This window comes from Panthera leo, chromosome A2, assembly GCF_018350215.1.
Source record: "Panthera leo isolate Ple1 chromosome A2, P.leo_Ple1_pat1.1, whole genome shotgun sequence".
NCBI lineage: Eukaryota > Metazoa > Chordata > Mammalia > Carnivora > Felidae > Panthera > Panthera leo.
The window spans coordinates 41,362,784-41,382,031 of NC_056680.1; the positions used below are offsets into that span (position 1 = coordinate 41,362,784).

A 19,248-nucleotide genomic window follows, 5' to 3' on the forward strand; every position below is an offset into this window, starting at 1 on the left:
ACAGCACCAAATGTGATGTGAATTATTTTTTATAATTCTGTCTGTAACATCTAACTTCTACATTTTTCTTGGATATTGATTGCTCACACTATTAGCAGTTTTTAAATGTCATGTTTTTTTCTGACACTATTCAGAACTTTTGATGACACTAGTAGGAAGGATGCCTTCTTTTTCCAGCTGCTAAGGGGAGGATATAAGTAAGCTTTGTGTTCCATGCAATCAGCTTTGTCACCTCATGGGCGATGTGTCTTAAAATGGAGCCCCAAAAAGGAATCGATCCACACTTAAGAATACGCTCTAAAATGTACTATTGACCACTTCTAACCGTCTGATCCTTCATGACATTCTTGGCTCCTAAACATGACCTAATCCCAAATTTGCTTTGTTTTCCCCCATTAACTTCATTCTATTTTTTTTTTTTCATGCTCCAATTCAGCATGCACTATTTGCTAGGCATTTGGAAGGTGAGGGTGAAGAACAAACCGTCTTCACCTTTAAGGGGGTTACATCCTACCAAGACAATCACACATTTCATTTTGGTAAGTTTTATCATACAAGTAGGTATGGAGTAAAATGGGCACTATATCATTGGAGCATGGACCCCAGTACAGCGGATATTAAGAAGGCTTCATGAGAGAGGCAGTAACATAGCCAAGTTTAAAATGCTCTGTAAGAGATGCTGTCTACCTCCACTTCCTTCCGGCACTATAGATATTCTTTACTCTTTAATGGTTAGCAATCATGCCAACCATGAGAACATGTCATTGCTCATACAGCTGACTGTAGGTGTGGGGACCAGAACTGATCAGCTGGAGAAGTCGGGATGCTAAAAGTTGTTGAGCATGAAGATAAACACAGAGAATCAGGCCTACTAATCCAGCAGAAAGGATTTTGTCTCCCGAAGGGCCAAGAGAATTTATTTTTTATTAAAAAAAATTTTTTTTTATGTTTATTCATTTTTGAAAGACAGAGACAGACACAGCACAAGCAGGGGTGGGGCGGAGAGGAGGGACTAGGAATCTGAAGCAGGCTCCAGGCTCTGAGCTGTCGGCACAGAGCCTGACACGGGGCTCGAACTCATGAACCGCAAGATCATGACCTGAGCCAAAGTTGGATGCTCAACCGGTGGCTATGCTGCCACCCAGGTGCCCCAGGCCAAAAGAACTTAGAGGAACAAAAACACTTATTTGTCTTGCAGCATAAAAGTGAAATAACAGTGACATCAGATCTTACATGCCAACAAGATAATGTAAGGGAAAAAGTGCATACAATCAAAATATTATACATGCTCTACATGTAGAATATATATAGCATATATAGTGCATACAAATGTAGTACATATATGGAGCCATATGTATTACCATATGTGGTACCATGTACAGTAATACGTGGTGTGTGTGTACATATGTGTGTGTGTGTGACTGTGTATATATGGGCAACAAGAAAACTCAGATTTTTCTTCCTTACAGTTTACTCTTTCAATAAATGGTGAGCAGCAATTAGTGGTTCTTATTTTCCTCTTCTACCTTAAACTGAATGCATTTAGTTGATTTTCAGTAAATTCCAATACAGGGAACCATACCTAAAAGGGAGAAACCGTGGCCAGGGGAGATGATATTTTGCAAAGATACTTAGTCCATATAACTTGTATATCCAATATTGTTCACAGTGTACTTTATTAACATAGTTTACTTATTATATAGAGCTGGAAGACAATAAGGTTGTGGTTACTTCCATTTTGGGAGAACAAAAAAAACAGAAAAGCTGTGGATTCAAGGATCAGTCTAGAGCAGAGCCATCCAACAGAAGTTTATGGAAGCATAAAAATGGTCTTTGGTTCCTTCCAATACAGTAACTATTAGCCCCACATGTCTACTCAGCACTTGAAATAAAGCTGCTCTGACTGAGGAAATACATTTTTAACGTAACTGATTTAAATCTCCCGGGTCAACTTTTGGCCACTGGCTACCACATTGGACAATACAACTCGTAAGTCTCAAGCTAGAATAAATGTTGAAAACATAAAACCCACGTGGGCCACATTTCACTTTAAGACTTATTTTCTTTGGCCTACATTACAAGAGATTCCAAAGAGAAAACACCTGAATTTTAAAACATCTCTTGAAAAGCTTTTGTTGTACTGGACCAGGATACCTGGATGGTAATCACTGGCTAGTGCTGAGAAGCAGTTGTCACCATTCAAAAGGCTTGTGGCTGAATGTTGGATAGTTTCCAGTCATTACTCAATGTCTCTATATGTTCTCAAGGCACATCCACCTCTTTGAGCTTTTTACCTGCCTGGTCGCCATTAGGTATCTACATATTCTGCCCCAGTCTGTCTCAAACATGTGGTTCCTTTAAAGGCTGAATGGCATCCGTAGAAGTGACTTAGCTGGGGTCTTTCATGTGAGCAAACTGTGAAATAATGGGCATTTATAACCCTATGAAAAGTCAGGGAAAATCCCTCCCACTTAAGAAAGTTACTAATACTCCCTCAGGGTAATCTCTTCTGTCATCATCAGCAATTACAATGAGAATACATACTAATTAACCTTTAAATATAGGCTTTGGGGCTTAGGTGGGGAGATGGGGTGGGGAGAAGAATAAAAGTCTCAATTAAACCCTAACACAAGTAATTTCTCTTGAGAGTTTCTGAACTTTTGGATATCTAATATGGCCAATTAAGAGTTCTTTTTACCCAATGGGAGAACCAAGAATATATCTCTCATCAGACAAATTTGCCCCAGTCTACAAGATAGGCTGTGGGCTTTCAAAGGGTATTCTTTTATCAGACTCTTAAACTTTATTTCAAATCTTGGGAAACAGGGTTGGATTTGTCTTCAACTTGTAAATTTCACATGAACCACTGATTTTCCCCTTGATATCCATCTATCTAACTGCTTATCCTTATAAACCCTTATAAAAATATATCCTTTCTCTGATGTCATGTCAAAAAGCAAATCCCCAACTTCAGTGCTTTTCCATATTTATACCATTTATCTGTAGTTTCTAAAGGAAGTTAAAAAATAAGAACAAGCAAGCATATTTTCTCCTGAAATATTTAAAGAATTCTACAAACTATTCCATGATTGACTATTGAAGCAAAAGATAGGAGAAAAAAATCAGGTCATAACTGAAGGTGTTGCCTAAGTAGATAAGGTCATAATTACAGCCTACAGGGTTGTATACTCCCATTTATTCCTTCAGCATAACCTCTTACACAGATAACATGAATAACGGGGAGTTGTTGTTACAGGAAAGCCTTGTATTTTCACAATGTAAAGAGGTTCCCTTATGCTTTTTTTCAAGGTCTCGACTTCTAGTGACTATAAACCTTCAGTTTAAGTGGAATTTTATACTGGTTACAAGTCTTAACTTTAGAGAATCTTTAGAGCTATAATGAAAGTGTCTGCTCAATCTGGCTACAAACCAAGTATTTTAGAACCATATCTACCATGTTAAATTTCTTCATTTATCAGACACAAAACTGATGGATCAATTTAAGTCGCATATCTCCTGGTCTCAGGTACAGATTCTGCTTAAATTGGAACACACCACATCCCAGGCCACAACATAAAACCTAAGAGGCACTGTGTAAATGGCAGGACCTCTTCATCAACATTTTACACATGGCATCAGTATGTTTAAAGACACTCTCTGGCATTACAATAAATACCTGATATATAAAGAAATTAACGCAACAACAGGCTATTTCTGGATTTCTGACCTCAAGACTTCTTGCTACTTGATAAAAGTTTACAAATACAATTAAACTGTTAATTTAGAAAAACACTCTTGTCTGACTAAATCTTTTTCCCCTGAACACATTTATCATCAAATTATTCATAAGATAAATGCTAGGAATACAACTTCACTGACAACAGAGAAACAGCCCACAGATGAGTCATTCATATGGATTCTTTATCATATTACAGTCATATCTAAAAGGATAATCTTCTGTTTCAGGGAGAAATGAATAGATGAATGAAAATGCCAGCAAAAAAATGTTTCTAGGATAACGTCTTTTATTAAAGTTGATGTGTTCATCTTTCTCCCAAAGAAGAAAATATTTTCAGATGTTACATGTGCTCAAGTTTGACTAATTGAACTAACTCATAAAATACAGATTCTTGTATTTTTTTAACTTTATGTTATACTTTTCTTATTTCTACAGCGTGAGGAAGAGGCAGAGAGAAAACTTTTTACACCTCTGTCAATTCTGACCAGTAACCTGGAATCATTGTGTATTCTGTTGAAAGTACACAGCAGGTGCTCAATAAATATATCTTTGAATATTATTGAAAGAGACTGACTTAGGTTACTTCCAGATGTAAAAATACAAAGGTCTACCTTCTAACCCGATGCTGACCCAATTGAACAATGAATGTTGGCTTCTATTATTTACATGGATTAAGAAAACAATAGAAGTTCTATAAGGTCTGCATTAGTACTCTTACCACTTAGAATTTTATTAACACAGGCTGAAGTATGCTTGTTCTGCAGATTACAGAGGAGGTTTTGCCAAGAAACTAATATTGTAAACAGAGTTTTCGAGACAAATGCTCACAGTATCCAAAAGAGCATGTTGTTCTCAAGGTGCCTCGAGCACTTTCTCATTGCCACTTATATGAAAGCAGCATATGCTGTTTATAAATAATTCATTTCTTCATTAAATTGGGTCACCTAAGCACACATAACAGTAAAAATAGTTAAGCTTGTGCTTTTTTAAAAAAAGTAAATACCCATCCCATCCAAATCATCCATCATCAACCTCCAAATATTAATATTTTTATCTTAAGCGGATGGGAATTCAGACTTTTTTCTCTTATACCTTTCTGTGATGTTTGACGGTTTTCAGTGAACAAGTATTATTCATGTAATCTGAAAAATACATACTCTTACATGAAAAAAAATCTACTAAACTAATATAATTTCTCTTTGAGAATAATGAAAATAACTTTAGTAAGAATGTACTTTATTCCCCTATACTTAGTGAACCTTCACACACATGGTCAGTAAAATGGTAAAGAAAGAAGTACAAATAGCCAAAAAGTAACTTTTTTAAAAACTATGACTTCTAACTACCTTTGAAACATTTGATTTTATCCCCACCATGGATATGTTCCCAACAAGTGCACGTAAACTAATGAGTTTATAAATTAAATTGCACTATAAATCAGTGAAAATGCACTGTTTATTTAAGATATTCTGCTACGTCTTTTTTAAAACAAGGAATCTCATTGTAAAGTGAATAATGAATCAAATATATACAGTATGGATCCAATGTTTATGTATCAGAACTGCTGAACATAGCATACAACTGCAGTTTCATGTATTATTTCTTATGGATGCCATACATATATTGAAGCAAAAAAAACCCCCAAAATCACAATGGCCACATTGTTATTTCTTAATTTGGATTTGCAAACTTTCCACTGTACCTGTAATGAGGTGAAGGGTTGCCTCTCGCTTCACAATTTAAAGTTATTTTTTTATCCTCTGAACCAACAGGGAAAATGCTGTTGCTGGGCTCTCTGATGAACACTGGACCTTGTAAGAGAAGCTCACCTGTAGGGGTGGGAGACATCCAAAAAGCAATCATAATAAGGAAAAGGTATTCTAGAACTGAAGAATAAAAATAAGCAACCAGTATCTGCTCTTTAAAGCAAACGAAGAAAAAGCAGGGATTGCTTCCCTGGTCTACAATACGTGCTCTGCAGGTATTACTTTGTCAATGAGGCTCAGTTACACCGTTAACAGCCTAATAACGTGTATGACAGAATGAACATTAGTATGAAAACCACTGCTATATTAATAAAACCTTAACAGCATAAATAAGCCTGTACTAATTACTTAATCTTTTTAAATATATTTTTTAAAGTTTATTTACTTTTGAGAGAGAGAGTGTACACGCACACATGCACGAGTGGGGGTGGGGGGGGGAGGGTCGGGCAGAGAGCAAGGGAGACAGAGAATGGCAGGCAAGCCCTAAGCTGTCAGTGCAGAGCCTGACATGGGGCTTGATCCCACAAACTGTGAGATTGTGACCTGAGCTGAAATCAAGAGTTGGATGCTCAATCCACTGAGCCACCTAGACACCCCTCTAGTAATTACTTTTAAAATTATAAACTCTACCTAACTTTTCACTGATGCATATCCTATTACAGGGGCTCTTTTTGTCATAAGGGTCTTTACAAAATGAAAGTTGTGTTCAAAATAAGTTGAATACTTGAGTATGATCTTTCTCATAAAATCTGCCATACATACAAATCAGAATGTTGACGATATTATTTTTCTGTTTTGACCTCCAATACTCAACATTTGGTGGTATTTCCATTTTATTACCAGCCAATTTAAAAGAAGGTTACAACCCTAAGCAAGTATCTTTTAAAAGGTTTTCTACTTTAGTTAAGGCAATTTGAGTACTTTCTGAGAATTTACACACACACAAAGACACACACACACACACATCTGTCTTTGTGCTATGAATTTAAAAAGGAATGAGATAACGCCATCAACAAATGCTTATGCTACTTTAGTTGTACAATCATCGCCAGTGCATTTCTGAAAACAAATGAATCCACAGGAAAAAGAAAAGAAAACTCTTCATTCTCCTATCTTGGAAAGCTCAGTAAAATTGGAGGAATTCCTGCTGAAGCAAAGAATGCATAAACTGAGAGACAAAGAGAGCCCATGAGTAGTCAGACAAAGAAAACAAGTCGGAAAAAATGTCCAGAAACTATGAACTTATATCTTGGCTACTTCAAGTAGGAATAGCATTCCTAAGAAATATTTACCATAATTATGAGGATAATAAAATAATACTGTAAATAATCATTGACATGATGAAAACAGCAGTAGTGAAAGCCAGTGTGTGAATCTTATGTGGCCGTTACATGTTCTTTAATCTTCACAGAGATAATGATTTCCAATGAACAGAAGAGGAGCACTGGGCCCAAAAGTGGCCAGGAGCGAGGGGCAAGTTCACATACTGCATTTCAGAATGTACACACTCTAGAACATCTGATTTCAGAATCCAGGCAGTGATGCCTGTTGCCTTCTGCTCCAAGAATGTAGCCTTGCCCTTCATCTGGCTATTGCTCTCAGCTTCTGGCAGGTAACCAAAGTCATACATGATAGAAATGCTTTTGTTTACGGTGGTGATGGCCACATTACATCTGAGAGTGGGACCAGTCATACTGATAGTCTTGGATGGGGACTGGCGACATCACAAAGATCAAGCGTGTAATTGTAGGTAGAAGATTTGATTCACAGGGTATGATCTAACTTGAGCAACTGAGCTCCACTGCATGTGCCTTCATCAGTCCTAACTATGTAATGAAGCCCCAGTAAAAACTCTGGACACTGAGGCTTGGCAAGGTTCCCTGGGTGGCAATAGTCCTTGTGTATTACCACACATCAATGTCAGGAGGTTTACTCATCCTGAGGACAACAAAAGCTTAGCATTTGGGGTCGTGCTAGACACTGTCTGATGTGTCTCTTCATTTGGCTGATTTTAGTGTGTATCCTTTCCCTAAAATAAGCCAGAATTATCAGTACAATAGCTTTCAGTGATGTCTGTCAGTCCTAGGAAATTATCAAAGCCAGAACTTGCAGCTGGTTAGAAATGCAGGTAGTCTAGGGACTGTGCACTCAAACCTCAAAGTCTGCTAACTCTGAACACCTTTCCCCTGCAAAATCAACATGCCATTAACCCTTAATACTACCTACCACAAGCTGCTTAAGAAAGCAGCTTGCTTGGGGTACTTGAGTGGCTTAGTTGGTTAGGCTTGGAGTTCAACTCAGGTCATGGTCTCAAGGTTTGTGAGTTCGAGCCCCACATCAAGCTCTCTACTGTCAGCAAAGAGCCCACTTCAGATTATCTGTCCCTTTCTCTTTCTGCCCCTCCCTCCTCACACTTCTCTCTCACTCTTAAAAATAAAATTAACATTAAAAAAAGGCAGCTTGCTATACTTTCTAGTCCCCAGTCTTTATTTACCTCTGAGGGGAAAATCACACAAGGTAAAAAATCTCACTTTTCTTTGTGGAAAAGGAGAACTTTCAGAAGAAATGGATTTTGAAATAGCTACTAATGTCCCTAATCCAAAAGATCCAATGTTGTCATTTTCTTAAATTTTTCCCCCAAGTAAGTTTATTGCATAAAAATAAATAAAAATAAATAAAAATAAATAAATAAATAAATAAACAGATAGATAATCAGCTTCATTAATCAAATTTATGGTCTTGGGAAGCTGAAACTAATTCTAATGCCTATTTGTAAGTATTTACAAATGTGGTGGATTTTTCATAACATTTTTTTTCTGGTGGAACAGCTCTTGATTTACTTTGAGTGGCCACTTTATTTCACTTAGGATATGGGATTGCCATTATTTTTCTGAAAAACTTTAACATATGTAGCACTTGACAACAATACTATAGTAACATAATGGTGTAGATTTAAAAATTCCAGGTAAATTGGGGAGAGAAGCTGACAGAAGGAAAATTAGCTCGAGATAAGAAAGGGATGATTTCCATGAAAAAGATAAAAAGAGGTGTTTTTAATAATTTCCTATAAGTGGCCACAACGAAAACCCAAATATGCAATCCAATCACCATCTAACATAAGTCATATCCCAAAATGGTGATCTAATTCTTCTCTAGAGACCCATATTAATTTTAAATGAAGGTGTTAAATAACTAGAAAACTTTTCATACTGAGACCCTTTTGGGAAAATGATCACAATAGGTAATTTGCTAATATTTATGTGCCAGGCCCTGTACTAAGGAAAGTATAAGCCTTGCCTCTCTTATTCCCAGGCTACGTTTGACCCCATCTCCTGTGCTATGAGGTCCAGCCGTACCGGCACCCTGTCCCACCAATGTCTTGTCTCTGCCTCTGAGACAATGATGACTGCTGTCACACTGGGCTGAGCCACCACCTCCCTTGTTACTCTGATTTCCTTTTGTCATTCAGAACTCTTCTCAGCTTACATGTGACTGTCCATCCACCCACCTCTCACTTCCACCTTTCACAGAGGTATCAAAGCACATCTTGCTGTATCTCACTATATGTGAACATCATACATGTTCGCATATGTGCTTGCTATTTGGGTCTAATCCTTTGCTCTATCCCCAACTCCTAGAACATGGGAGATATTCCCTATCAATCTGTTGAATAAATAAGATGAATGAAGGAATTCTCACAATAACTCTCTATAAAGCAGATACTTTTTATTTTTTTAATTTTATTTGTTTTTGAGAGAGAGAGAGAGTATGTGCAGGCGTGTGTGTGTGTGTGTGTGTGTGTGTGTGTGTATGAACAGGGGAGGGGCAGAGTGAGAGAGGGAGACACAGAATCTGAAGCAGGCTCCAGGCTCTGAGCTGTCAGCACCGAGCCCGCCATGGGGCTCGAACCCAAGAACCATGACCTGAGCTGAAGATGGACACTTAACTGACTGGGCCACCGAGGTGCCCCTAAGGCAGATGCTTTTTTATAGCTAGTGATTGACAAAGCTGAGATTTTAATTTCAGAGATTATGTTCTCACCTTATAGTTGTTTGGTCTCTCCAGCAGAAAATGAGGCACAGGGTGATTAGACAACCTAACCGTGGCAACACAGGTTTGTTTTGTTTTGTTTTGTCTTGTTTTGTTTTGTGAGAGACTGTGATCAGACCCTAGTGCTCATGTTCTGGGTGCGCTTCCCTTCCCAGTAAACCACACAGTTCTAAATATGATCAAAGACAAAAACGAACCATCAGCTTCCTTTTTCAACTTCAATATTTTCTGCTAACAGTGGGGCTCCCAGCCTGTGAGGTGCACACCCACCATTTCTGAAATTTAAGGCTCCTAAAGGCTTTTTAGACCATTAGCAGCCATTTGAAAGCTTCCTAAAATGTAAGTACAAATTCATAATCAAACATGACAGGTCAGTCCATGTTTCATACTCTGAAAAGAGACAAAGGCCACTCAGTCTTGCTTCACCAGAATGAAACCGGTGATGAGAGCTGCTTGGGATATAATGTAGTCTCTTGGCAGCAATATAAACTTAAAAGGAATAGGTTCTGAAGTCTTTGCTCATCGAAAAGAAATTATCCCACATTTTCTTCAAAAATGAATTTTGATCCTCAAAAGGACAGAACTTGACAATTCACATGGATATTCATAACCAGCAAAGAGAAGCTTGGCTGAGAACAGAAGGAAGCCTCCTGCCTGGCTAAATGGATTCGATGTAACATTTAGATTGATCCTAAACTTTACTTTTTGTGACAGGAGCATTTTTTTGATATGCTAGCCTAGCTCCAAAGCTCCATGTTAAGTTTACAGCCTAAAATAAAGGGCATATAACATTTCCAAACAGGACTAATCAGTCCAAAAGCCCAATCACGAGGTGTTATTTTTTTCCCTAAATACCCACAGGCTACTTGAAATAACTACCTTTGAATGTAAGTACCAGCTTTATAAGTTCCTAAGGTAATGTCACCTAAAAGATCAAACTGCAGCCAATCAATCCTAATAGTCATACTCTATACAGTTTTTATGAAGACTGACATAGAGAAATAGACAAAGGATCCAGGCAGTTGCATTACTTTTACTAAAAGAAATGAAATTCCTAAAAGACCACAATGTTATCTCTGAAATTCCTATAGAAAAAAGGAAAGCATATCCTATTTTCCCTCACTTATTTATATCATATTTACATGATGCAAAAACAGAAAGATATTTAGAAATGAAGAGGGTCAATCCCAAAAGGGAGCTAGAGTGAGGCCTTCTATTTAAAGCAGAATTTAAGACAAGGAGCTAGAAAGGAATAGTCCAATGTACTTACAAGGCACCCAAACCAAACAGAATGAGCTCTAGCCTGGGTCAGAGAAAGTAAAAATTATAGGTCACCAATGAAATGAGATCTTGGTCCTACTATTCTACAGGAAAAAAACAAATAAAAGATGAAAACATTTTATAGCAGTGGGGCATTATCTTTTTTTTTTTTTTTTTTTTTTTTTTGGCATTGGTGGCTTAAAGCTAGAAAATGCCAACCAAACAGAAATGACAAAAATAAAATTCCATTTATATTCCCAAGTCAAGGGAGGATACAGAATCCAATCTTAAGATAATTCATTTCTTTAACAAATATTTGAATGTCTAACCCATGCAGCATGTCAAAAACTAGCTGTGGCACAATGGTGGCTGTCTACTCAACATCTCTTACCTATTTTTTTCCCTTGCCTTCAGAATCTGCCTTTCATCAGAGATACAGAAAGCACCAGATAAATTACGTACCCTGAACTCTTGGTAGTTCTTGACTGGAGAGCAGGGCAGACAAGGAAGATTGGGCTATGTATGAGACCAGTAACAGCCAAAGAGGGGTACATATGTTTGCAAGGTTGGCCACAACAAAGTACCACAAGCTTGCTTGTTTAAACAACAGAAATTTACTGTCTCATAGTTCTGCAGGCTAGAAATTTCAAGTCAAGGCATGGGCAGGACTGGCTCCTTCTGAGGGCTATGAGGGACGATTCTGTTTCAAGCCTGTCACCTGGGCTTATAGATGGCTGTCTTCTCCCTCTGTCCCTTCAGGTCATTTTCCCTTTATGTGTCCAAATTTTCCCTTTTTCGAAAGATACCAGTCATAACAGATTAGGGCCTACCTTAATAACCTCATCTTAACTAATCCCATCTGCAATGACCCTATGACCAAATAAAGTCATGTTCTGAGGACATTGACACACAAATTTTGAGGGGGACATAATTCGACCTTATAACAAAAGATAAGGGACAATCTGCTAAAAACTTTTAGGAAAGAGTCTCTATCCTGATTTTGAGGAAAACAAAATGAAACAAAGAAACAAAAATGAAAGAAATGTTGACCTTGCTTCCTTTCCTTTTTGATATGGAAACTGTGAGGAAGGATGTAATGCTGGGAACCCCTATGGCCATCTAGACACCATGAGAGGAAGTATACATATACCACAGAAAAGCTAATCCAGAGCCCTCACATCGCTGAGTTCCTGAACCGAAATGAACTGCCTAAGTCCAAACATTGAATGTTAGAAAAACGAACCTCTAAAGGGTTTTTGTCATGTGCAGCTGAATGTACTATGACCGACATGCTAGAAAAAAAGGGAAACACCAATACAGTAGAGTTATGATGAAAACGAAAAAGGAAAAGCTTACCAGGAGTAACTAATTTATCCATTTCCCACATCTGGAAATGTTATCAAGCAATTAAATTACAAGAAAAAGGCTGGAGTATGGTAGACAGACACCTGGAGTATGAGAGCATAGGAGAGACGAATATAAAGCAATAAAATTATTTAATTTGCTAAATTAATGGTTTACTAAATTATTTTCACAATTTGTATTTCACATTTTGTCCATAAACAGAAATGAAGAAACTGCATGGGAAGCAGTGTTCAATATTAGAGAATTAAAAACTGAAAAGTACTGTTTAAGCTTTATAGGTGCTAGAAATAAATGTTCAATAAAAAAATTCTCTGTGGAGTGGCAGAACTATTTCAAAACATGACAAAACTTTAGCAAAAACCACATATTTCTCTCATTGCAACTGGTCTAAAAAACCCAGAAGAATGTCCATACTCATTAACATATATGTACATTCTGGTCATGTTGAAGGTTAAGATATCTGGATTTCAGAATTTTCATATTCTAAAATATTTCACATCCATCACATACTTTGATGAAAGTTATGATCTATTTCACTGGATTAATATTCAATTTGTATTATAGTTGAGTAAAAAAAGAGAATGTGGGATTATTTGGAGGGTGCCTAACATTTTACTTTGATACTTTTAGGCCAGCGCCTATATTTGATATCTGTGTTTCTGATATTTGCCAATGAAGGAAAAGAACTGTCTACTTTCGAAATGCAAAGAGTATTCGTGCTCCCAAGAAGCACAAATGACAAGAGGGCCCTCCCTAAATTGTCCGAACTGCTAAATGAAATAGTTAACCAATTTCCTGGCATACTAAATGCTTTCATAATGCTTTATGGCTTTCTTCCTTTAAATTTATGTTTTGTTTCTTTTTTTTCAATATATGAAGTTTATTGTCAAATTGGTTTCCACACAATATGTTTTGTTTCTATATGAGTGTTACTTATAGTGTTTTAGAACCTTCCTGACATCCTTCCATAATCCTCAGCACATAGTTATACTCTCCTCGCTAGATGGTTTAATGGCAACTCTACCTGACAAACAAAAAGTTCAGTGCTATTGTTAGATGCAGTGTTCAATGTGCACAATACATCCAGGAGTGTATGATCCATGGCTCATTTGTCTGAAAAGAAAAACACTTACATCCCCACTTTCTATTATACCAATTTTCATGGACCATCTCTGACATATGCAAATTCACAAGGTTCTCGCCAATCACATCACAAGGTTCTCGCCAATCACACTGAATTGAAGACTTCATTAATCAACTCCTTTAAAAACATTTTTTTAGCATCCTTCCCTCAAAGGTTTTAATAGAGATTATTGTATTTGTGGTTTCTATTCTTTACCAAAAAGATTGGGTCAAGGCTTTATGGGACTCAGGCATGATTCCCTTCATGTATTTGAGAAAGAATGTTCAAACTGAACTCCAGTTCAAGGCTGTTGTTTCTATGAAAAAAATAACTATACAATAAAGAATTTCTATCATAAATCAGTTGTAATGGAGAAGCTATTAAGAAGTAATACTAGCTGGTGATTGCTTTCTGTAGTATTTTTGCAGTGTAATCTCATTTATTAGACTAGAGCATAATTGTTTCTGGCCTATACCTCGGTAAGCAGAAGCTAGCTGAGTGTTTGCAAATGTTTGTGTATATCCTGCTTTTTTCTTTCTAGACCACAAAGGGATACTAAGTTGGGTTGTGCAGTAGGTATAGAGATGCAGGGAAACAGGACAGAGGAAGACCATTGCCAAAACTGTGTCTGGAACTATGGGGTTGAGGTGGGGAGAATCTCAGTGCTGCCTCCATCTGAATAACTAAATAATTTCTCAAATTTACTCATAATTTATCATTTACCCACAACTAAATTTTATTTTTCATCATGATTTATTGTAGACACAGCATGTGTGTATACATACTCATACATATAATTGATAAAAAAAAATCTCCTGAAAGAATAGTGATCTTTACTTCATTCTAGATCATAACATGTTTTTCAATTCTATTTTATCCCATCTGCTTTAAAATATTTTCCTTTTTTTGTTAATGCCAGACATAAGCTTCCATATTAAGCTCATCACCTATCCCTGGGATTTTGATAACAATTTGATAATCCCTGGTCTAGAATCATGCCTCTCTTTCCATCAAGGTCCCAGATTATTTTTTTGGCAGGGGGAATTGTTATGATTGCAAGCTATTTAATTTCCTTCATTTAGGAATGAAACCAACTTTGCCAATGAAGGAAATGAACTGTCTACTTTCAAAATGGAAAGAGTATTTGTGGTCCCAAGATGTAAAAATGACAAGAGGGCCTTCCCTAAATCTTGTGAACTGCTAAATCCTCTGTAGTCTTGCAAAGGGGAGCAAAAACTATTATGCTTTGCTGGTAACCTTGGCAAATAACACGTATTTTACGTTATTTTGAAAAACACCGCTTCTTAGTTCTGTATAATATGGAGCAAAATCCCTCATTACATACACTTATTAAACACATGCACAGTCTCAAACATCAACATCTGAAGGTAAAACAGACACTGATTACCAGGCTCTGTACTAGACACTTTGCATCTACAGAGTCACCGAATTCTAACTGAATATTAAATGCTCTGGGTAAAGAAAAAAAAAATCAAACTCATTTTTATGTTATGCTTTCCTTAATGACTAACACAAAATATAAATGATCCTCAGGGCTGCAGAGGATGAGTTAAAATGAACGCTCTCTATACACTTTTGGTGCCATGATCCTAGAGAAGCATTTGGCGATATGTATGAAAAGACACAGTTATGCAGGAAGTCTAAAGAAAATCACTCAATTCCTTCATTCATTTTTACTCAGTATTGCCACTTAGTAACCTTTCTCCATTCAGAATTCTTAGCACGATTTTTGTGTACTTTATTCATCATGATATCCCTATCCTCCTATATATTGCCTTGACTTGTTTTTCACTCGCATTTCCCTTATCCCAGTTTTTAAACTTTGGAAGACACTGAATATATTCAACACACATTTCTACCTCCTAATCATGCCAATCATATTGTACTTGATAACTCGGTGTCAGAATAGAAACATGTGTGTGTTTATGCTTCTTTGCAAATTGTTTTAATTTACAAAATGTTAATGCTGATCAAATAAAAAAGGAATTTGGCATTCTCAAGATAATTCTAAGCAAACACCCTATCTCCTATGGGAATGTATGTGTCCAACTGCAATAATTCACCATATAAAAATATAGATTCATATTTTAAGTGAATGAGTGCATCTATGACTCTTAAAAAATATCGTCTCATCATTAGGTGGCTATTTCTGTTTGAGAAATTTGCAGGATGTTGGCCACCTACAATTCATCCACTCTCTCCTGAATACTGAAAATACTGATACTACACAAGAGTAGCTTTAGCAAAACCACACATACAGAGCACTTCTAAAAGCAATACTCTACCAGTCATCTCTTATATAACTTCTGAGTGGTGAAGCAAAGCCCCATTTCTGGATTTCAATGACTTATTTGAATGTAACAGCTGCCTAGGCTATGAAAATTAAAAAAAAAAAAAGTTGAGCTTTTGATGGGCTGCTTCATTACTCAGATTTCTAAAGAAGTTGCTTAAAGGGGGCGCCTGCGTGGCTCAGTCAGTTAAGCATCTGACTTCGGCTCAAGTCATGATCTCACAGTTTGTGAGTTTGAGCCCCATGTAGGTCTCTGTGGTGACAGCTCAGAGCCTGGAACCTGCCTTGGATTCTATGTCTCCCTGTCTCTCTCTCTCTCTCTGCCCCTCCCTCACCCTTGCTCTGTCTCCCTCAAAAATAAATAATAAACATTAAAAACATTAAAAAAAAGAAGTTGTTTAAAGTTACTTTCAAGAGAGGCCAGCATTTGTATACATCTTACTTATCCATGAAATGACTCCCTTTGCAAAATATCCTCAGGTCCAGGATAAATCGTTTAAGCGAACCATGAATTTACTTCACATAACTGACACACAACTCTTACTTTCTTCCTTTTGTCTAAATCTCCTAAGGTTAGGATGCAATGCTCAGATTTGAATCTGTCACCTGTTGGCTGCCTGAGCATGCTGCACACTTCTGTATCTTCAACTCAGAACGGGAGGTTGACTTAGAAAACACACTTGCTTTTCAGAGAGGGCCTGAGCAAGATTGTCTTTCGAGGACTTTTCAAATTTGGGATTCGTTACTTATATGAAATGTATAGATGCAACTCATTACATATATTTGGGGATTTTGGTTTACAGACCTATACACGGGTGGTTCCTGGGCCAAATCTACCCTGCAACATTATTAAACTCAGATCATAAAATGTTCAGGAAAACACACACACACACACACACACACACACACACACACAAACACTTCCCTGAAATAGCCTCATTTAAAAGTCCAAAAGTATTAGGTATAATGTCAAATTTAACCTTAAGAAAAAATCAGAGCTTCTTCCCATGGCAATCCCAAACTGCACTACCACACAAAGCAACATTCTGTCTTCCCAGAAGGCAGCCCCACGGGGAGTAAGACATATCAGGTTGTTAGCAAGGAATTCACCCATAATTGTTTACCAACTAAATTATCTTGAATTGATTTACACAATTCTTCTTCCTGGAATGCTTTGCCTCCTATCCTTCAAGACAGAGAGTCTCTTTTGATACTCCAGTCAAAATTAATCCCACTTTATCAGAAATTCAATTTAGTGCACTGGATTATAACTCTCCCAAAGCATCTGTATAATAAGTATTTTGTGCACAGGTTGTCTCCTTTTTTTCTGAACCTGTGCCCTTTTTTATTCTCTAACAGCACATTGCTAAATACTTTGCACATGATAACATAAGTCCTTGATAAAAAAAATAATCTTAAAAAAATGTATTTATGCTTTAGGACAGAGGTCGATAAACTATGCCCATAGGCCAAATTCGACTGCCATCTGTTTTTGTATGGCCCACAAATCAGAAGAATAATATTTCATGACACATGAAAATTATATGAAATTCAAGTTTGTGTCCATCAATAAAGTTTTATTGGAAGACAGCCATGCTCACTCATTTATGTACTGTCTATGGCTGCTTTCACATTATAACAGCACAATAGTTATGACAGAGACCATATGGTACACAAAGCCCAAAATATTTACTACCTGAATATTGCATGAGAAAGTTTGCCAACACCTGCTTCAGGAAGGAATATGTTTAACTGGGGGGGTGGGGCTGGGGGAGACAGTGACTTTGCATAGAGACAGACATGTTTTTTTTCCCCTTCAATACTACCATCTACCTTTTTCGGCAAAACATTTAAGCTTTCTGAGCCACGGAGTTATGGGAATGATATCAATATTATAGGGTTTTTGATGCAAAGATAATCAATATTTTAAATGCAGCAGCAGTACAGTAAGTGGAATTTGATATTATTGCCCATTTTTACTTAGCCCTTGCATCAAACTTTTAATTAATCTGACTGAGGAACAAAAATTTACGAGAACTTAGTCTAATAAATGGCTTCACTCATTAGAGCGTCTACAAGGCATGAAAAATGGAATGGAATTGTCCTTATCTCCATGGTAGTTTTGAACACTGCCCCCTGTGTTCACTTATCGGGTTTGAGCAAATAACTGCAAGTATTATGTCTAAGACAAAAGGTCCTTATTAATCTATGTGGGGTGGTAACTCCAAAGAAGACGGAAAAAAAAGAAATTTTTATAACACCTACTACATCAGTTCTCATGGAGAGACAACTCTCTAACAGGTATTTACCCTCCTTTCTGTGTTCAAATAATTACCCGCCAAAGTAGTAGCAATGGGAAACTTAACAAAATAACCAGCAAAGGGCTTTCAAAAACCCCAGGAGGCATAAAAAAGTATTAGTTCCTTTTATACTGTCATTAGCTGAATGTTTATTTTCTCTCTTCTCCCATAATAGGAATAATGTCCACAGCACCGAGTATTTTATATTTGCTTTGCTGTGTAATCAAGCAAAAAGAAAAAAAAGGCATTTGTGGCATTGTATATGCTACAGTAAATATCATTCCTTAACTGAAAGATGCATGGGTACTCAGAAACCCATGTAGTACATTGGTTAACAGCCTCTTCTTCATAATTATCCACATACATATGTTCTGTTTATGACCTCTTCGTGTATTTTTTATACATATGTCTGAGTTTATGTGTCATTCATATTTGTACACACACTCACAGCATGAGAATGAAAAGCTCTGTTTTCTATTCAAAAAGTCATGGAAGGTGGGGTGCCAAGGTGGCTCACTCAGTGAAGCATTCGACGTCAGCCCAGGTCGTGATCTCACAGTTTCCAGATTCGAGCCCCACATCGGGCTTTGTACTGACCGCTCAGAGCATGGAGCCTGCTTCAGATTCTGTGTCTCCCTCTCTCTCTGTTCCTCCCCCTCTCGTGCTCTATCTCTCTGTCTCTCAAAAATCAATAAACGTTAAAAAAGTTTTTTTTTTTAAATTACAGAAGGTATTTTAAAAACCTATAAAATAACACTTGTTAATGAAAACCTTATATGGAAATGAAAAATCCAGGAGTTCTGCTTCAAAAACTTAAGGCTGATATGAAAACACATGCAGATTGCTATCTGCCTTGAAAACTCCCTGGGGGGCATATACAGACTGCCCTCTCTGCTGCATATGTTCTAAGAACAAGAGGGCATAGGAAATGCTGCCATGAATAATCCGCAACAGGGAAATACTACCCCCAGTATTCATATATTCTTTGAATATTACTTGAAACTTAGTAGGGCTGCATGTCAATGGGCAATGCCAAACAATGTCAGAAGGGCAGCCCATGACCTCAGACTAGCCTGGGTTCTTTAAGTCCAGCCAAGGGCAACCTTGATCACCCTTCTTGCTTGTAGGACTGAAAGAGCAAATAATGTTCACATGCTTGTAAGAAACCATGAATACGTCACAAGAGCCAATGTAAACAGCGGTGTTCACGTTTCACTCTCTCAGACCAGCAGATCCTATAATGCTGTCCAGGTAAAAAACTGAATCGAGTAACAGGTTCAGAGAATATGGATTCATGAGTCACCACACTGTCACACACCACCACAATTGGTCCT

The 19,248-nt window shown here is 37.2% G+C and overlaps 1 protein-coding gene across 1 annotated transcript in view; it reads right to left on the minus strand.

Moving 5' to 3' along the window:
• Positions 1 to 19,248, minus strand: part of CNTN3 (contactin 3) — a 341,782-nt gene that overhangs the window by 221,620 nt on the left and 100,914 nt on the right. Inside the window, exon 3 of the mRNA XM_042927535.1 lies at positions 5,442 to 5,568. Coding sequence (XP_042783469.1) covers positions 5,442 to 5,568 — 127 coding nt within the window. The remainder of the gene's footprint in view (positions 1 to 5,441; positions 5,569 to 19,248) is intronic.